The 5,446-nt window shown below is 41.2% G+C and overlaps 1 protein-coding gene across 1 annotated transcript; it reads right to left on the bottom strand.

The window, feature by feature from the left end:
* Positions 1–4,139: 4,139 nt before the first annotated feature.
* LOC135051117 (spindlin-Z-like) lies at positions 4,140–4,990 on the bottom strand. The gene has a single exon (XM_063957280.1). It carries the CDS (start codon positions 4,932–4,934, stop codon positions 4,140–4,142), a length of 795 nt encoding a protein of 264 aa, XP_063813350.1. The 5' UTR covers positions 4,935–4,990.
* Between the last annotated feature and the right edge of the window lie 456 nt (positions 4,991–5,446).

The following is a 5,446-nucleotide window of genomic DNA, read 5'->3' as shown; positions in this document are numbered from 1 at the left end:
TCTCAATCATATTTAATGGTTGGGAATATTGTTGAGCCAGTGGAATTGATGGCCCTTATGCAAGAGTGTATCTGAAATAGGATAATTGGTCCTAGTGATACAATAACTATATGCCGAGAGAGTACATTAGTACTCACGCAATGATTTCATATGCCGAGATTGTACATCAGTACTAATGCAATGATATATATATATTTTTTTTTTTTTAATTATTTATTCATTTTGGGATATGACATTGGGAGAAATAGATGATCATTGAACACATATGATACCTATGATAGTGTCTGATATGTAAAATGTGTGTGAATATTCTCCTCTTTATTTTAGATTGGTAAGAAATAAAAGTTAAGTTTTAATATTAATCACTAATTCTCTATATATCATATTATTTACTATTTCAAAAGAGTGCTCCAAAAAAGGAATTTTCTTTGAGGCTAGTCCTCACAACATTTTGGATCATACTATATGATGTGTTCTTTTGTTGTTGTATTCCGGTAGCCATGGTGATGGGGAGCACAGCGATGACGCGTCGGCTGATGACGTCACGCGCTATGTGCCGCCCGTCCGGGAACTGGTCCCGCCAACGGAGCAGCGTCTTTTCACGGGTGCACGGGGGTATTTAGGTAAGTGTGTGTTTTAATGTTTTGTAATACCTGACGAAAGTGCCACATTAAACGGCACTGAAACATTGCCATACGATTGTGCTACATAAGAGTGATTTGTCAAGACGCCAGGAGTGCTGCATACTTCTACCATTGTGTTTGTCCCATTTTACATGCGGGCACCCGGCGCAGATGGGAAGCATTAAGTGAGAGCCGGACATTGCAACGATTATATATATATATATATATATATATATATACAAATTTGCTTTTATGAAAATATACAATTTTACTTTTATAAAAATAAGAGGCATAATTAAACAGCAAATTATAGAAGCAAGATAGATCAATTAGTGTACTATTATACTATCCACTTGTTTGACTGTTTACAGTTGCCATGGTGATGTGTGCACAGACTGTCTGGCTGGAGACTCTCGATGTACATCAGAGACTCATTTCCTGTGCCTGTTGGCATCATTGGATATCCGGCTGGAGCTTAGGTTCAGTGATTGGCTCGTGGTGTTTGTTGGTGTGTACTTAAGGTAAGATTTTGTATTTATTTGTTATTTCTGACAAAGGTTATTAAAGACCGAAACATTGAAGCTATATTGTTTCCAGTAAATCAGTCTGTGAGTGCCGCCTCCTATCTCCTGTATACTTATGTTTTGGATGGCACCCAGCCCATTGCTATTGGTTACGTGAGTCCCGAGCCTGTTTATAATATATATACTGTATATATATATATATATATATATATATATATATATATATAAAAACTATATATATCCAGAAAGTCCACACTCACTGCTCCAATTTACAACCTGGGCGGTGCTCCATAAGAGATTCACAAGAAATCCAGAAATATATCCAAAAAAGATACAGACACTCACCACTTCCTTGATGATGAAAACTTTATTGGTGTGTCTCACATAGAGACAGTTAACAGCATGTCAGCAAAAGGTGTCGACGTTTCGGCTCCATCTGAGCCTTTTTCAAGACTAACAAGATTACAGCAGGTTGGGCTGCTGGGTGAGAACCTGCTGTAATCTTGTTGAGACACACCAATAAAGTTTTCATCATCAAGGAAGTGGTAAGTGCCTGTATCTTTTTTGGATAAAAACTATATATATATATATATATATATATATATGTATATATATTAGAGATGAGCGGGTTCGGTTCGTTGAGATCCGAACCCCCCCAAACTTCACCTATTTTACATGGGTCCGAGGCAGCCTTGGATCTTCCCGCCTTGCTCGGTTAACCCGAACGCGCCCGAACGTCATCATCCCACTGTCGGATTCTCGCGAGATTCGTGTTCTATATAAAGAGCCACGCGTCGCCGCCATTTTCACTTGTGCATTGGAGATTGAACGGACAGGACGTGGGTGCGTTCTCTCCCTGAAAAGCTCTGTATCTGTGCTCAGTGTGCTGCAAATATCTCTGCTCAGTGTGCTGCAAATATCTCTGCTCAGTGTGCTGCAAATATCTACGTTCTCTGCCTGAAAACGGTCCATATCTGTGCTCAGTGTGCTGCAAATATCTGTGCTCAGTGTGCTGCATTGTGGGGACCACCAGTATATAATTATAGTAGTACAGTACAGTAGGCCATTGCTGTATCTTGCAGCTCTGTGTCACTGCAAGTATCCATTCCATATCTGTGCTGCATTGTTGTGAGCAGTATATAGTAGGACAGTGAAGCATTTTGGTGACCAGCAGTATACATATAGTACAGTACAGTAGGCCATTGCTGTATCTTGCAGCTCTGTGTCACTTCTAGTATCCTGATCAGTGCTCAATATCTGCTGCATTGTTGTGACCAGTATGTATACTGTTATGTGCGACGTGTGTTATACACCTGGTAATTTTATACATCCTGTAATCTGTACTGAGCGATGTGTGAGATACACCTGGGGATTAAACACCCTGTATACTGTACTGTGCAATGTTTGTGATACACCTGGTGATTATACACCCTGTATACTGTACTGAGCGATGTGTGAGATACACCTGGGGATTATACATCCTATATACTGTACTGTGTGATGTGTGAGATACACCTGGGGATTATACACCCTATATACTGTACTGTGCAATGTGTGTGATACACCTGGTAATTAATTATACACCCTGTATACTGTACTGTGCGACGTGTGTTATACACCTGGTGATTATACATCCAGTAATCTGTACTGAGCGATGTGTGAGATACACCTGGGGATCATACACCCTATATACTGTACTGAGTGATGTGTGAGATACACCTGGAAATTATACACCCTGTATACTGTACTGTGCAACGTGTGTTATACACCTGGTGATTATACATCCTGTAATCTGTACTGAGCGATTGTGAGATACACCTGGGGATTATACACCCTATATACTGTACTGTGTGATGTGTGAGATACACCTGGGGATTATACACCCTATATACTGTACTATGCGATGTGTGTGATACACCTGGTAATTAATTATACACCCTGTATACTGTACTGTGCGACGTGTGTTATACACCTGGTGATTATACATCCTGTAATCTGTACTGAGCGATGTGTGAGATACACCTGGGGATTATACACCCTATATTATTATTATTATTATTATTATTATCCTTTATTTATATGGCGCCACAAAGGTTCTGCAGTGCCCAATTACAGAGTACATAAATAATCAAACAGGAAAACAGCAACTTACAGTTGATGACAGTATAGGACAAGTACAGGGTAAATAAACATAGTTACATCAGCATATGACACTGGAATAAGTATCAGGTGGCAGAAGACTGCTGAATGTGGTACAGTTGAAGATTATTAAAGTAAAACAAAGGATAAGCACATGAGGGAAGAGGGCCCTGCTCGTGAGAGCTTACAATCTAAAGGGGAGGGGTAGACAGACAGGGGTGACACAGATGGGGTACATAGAGAACGTGGAACAGAGGGTTAGGATGAGAATTGGCTGGGTTTGGTGAAGAAGTGGACCCCCATAAGGCACAAGTCAATACTTAACATTGCAACATTTTACTGGGCTATGCAGGAGAAAATTAAAAATAGGGGAAAATAAAAATAAAAAAAAAGAATCGATAACTTCTACAGCTTTCAAAAAGTTCAATGGAAGCTGAAATAATGGACAACTACCTCATGGAAGCCAGATACAGTATACCAAACAGTACTTAGCAGAGTTAGGAATGAGTGCTTATGAAATACAGTAACATTTTGTCATAATATTTCAGAAACTGCATGGCTGGTCTCTTGCACTCTTTTGCTCTAATACACCACCTGCTTTAGGATTTATATTCAAAAACATTATGTCTCCATAATCCCAAAAACATCAGTCTTCTTGGAAAGTGGTTTGTTCCTTTGTAAGGGAAAGAGAACAAACGTTCTCAAACAACGGTTTCTCAATTTCTTTTTCCTCTGGGAAGGGATTGTGGATTCACAGGAATATCTGAGCATTTCTGTAATCAGAAAGCAGCGACTTTCTACAAATGTTTACATTAGATTACATTTGGCAGAAAAAAAAAGTACAGAATCCCATTTAGGATGTCTTCACCAAATCGTAGACATAAATATGGAAATCGTCATCAAACTTAATGAAGTACACAGATGGTTTAGCTTCAACTTGATGAATAACCATGCCAGTCCTTTTTGAGCCATCTTCTTTGACATATTCCACTTGCTTGCCCACCAGGCTGTCCACAACCTCCCCTGGTTCTCTTTCAGCCGGAGGGAAATCATTTGAGTCTGGCATGATCCGAAGATCTCCTTCTTTATAGTCATCTAAAAGTTGATACATATATAAGACTGGGTCCTTTTCATAGGTTATATAATAATAAAACCATGTGTTCATAATAGGTGCTCGTGTTAATACTATCCCTCGCCACTCATCCTTGGAACCATCCTCTGTTTCAAACATATGTTCCACTGCTTTACCAATCATTGTGTCAGCCAAATGGGCATTGCTGATTCGGGATGAGGCAGCTCTGTCTGGTAGAACTTCAAGAGCAGACACCCTTTCAGCCTTGTGAAGCTCAAGTCCATAGACACAATCAAATCCATCATACTTTATAAGATAGAGGGAGGGATTCACTGGTACTTGATCCAGAACTGTTCCTTTCCACTGGGTTATTGGCCCACTGCCCTCTTTCCACCCATGCTGTATTCTACAGCCTACAATATTTTGCCTTGGCTGGGAGATTGGTTTAATTGGTCCCATATTGTTTCGATGTTTCTTATGAGATGTTCTTTTCTTCATCATATTTGCAGAAACACCTGCATGTGCTGCATCAGCTCTTGATTGCTGAGCGGCCGCCTTTCCAAATGGAGTCTTCATTCATCTGTGTATTAAAGGGCAGCAGGGCTGCCGAACTAGGGTGAAAAGTGTAGTCACTCCAAGTTTGTTGTAGTGCTTCCAGTCTACATAAAAAAGAACCCCTTCCTTTCCAACTTTCAGAAAAACTCCGACCCTCAATTGCTCTGATCAGAAGTCACTTATCTGGGGCAGATAGGATGTGTTTCCCTCCACTCCCCCTGCAGGTGATGGATGCAGCACAGTGCGTGCTCCCCTGCGGCCAGTTGCCCCAATCCTCCTCCTCCCTCCTTTGTCAGATTCCGTCACCACCACTGTGCGCTGCTATGGAAGAGCAGCTCCCGCCTCACTCCCCCTGAACTTCCAAGCCCTCCGCTCAGACATTCCAGCGCTCGTTCCCTTCCCTCACCCCCTCCCTCTCCGCACACTGCCAGATTTGGAGCTAGCTGCTACTATACGGCCGCCTGTCACTCTGCTGCCAGGACCAGGCCTCGCCTTCCTGCCAAATACTTATCCCTCCAGAGCTGCATACTGTA

This window comes from Pseudophryne corroboree, chromosome 2, assembly GCF_028390025.1.
Source record: "Pseudophryne corroboree isolate aPseCor3 chromosome 2, aPseCor3.hap2, whole genome shotgun sequence".
In the NCBI taxonomy this organism is placed as follows: domain Eukaryota; kingdom Metazoa; phylum Chordata; class Amphibia; order Anura; family Myobatrachidae; genus Pseudophryne; species Pseudophryne corroboree.
The sequence above is the reverse complement of the archived record's forward strand: the minus strand, read 5'-3'. Positions and strand labels throughout refer to the sequence as shown.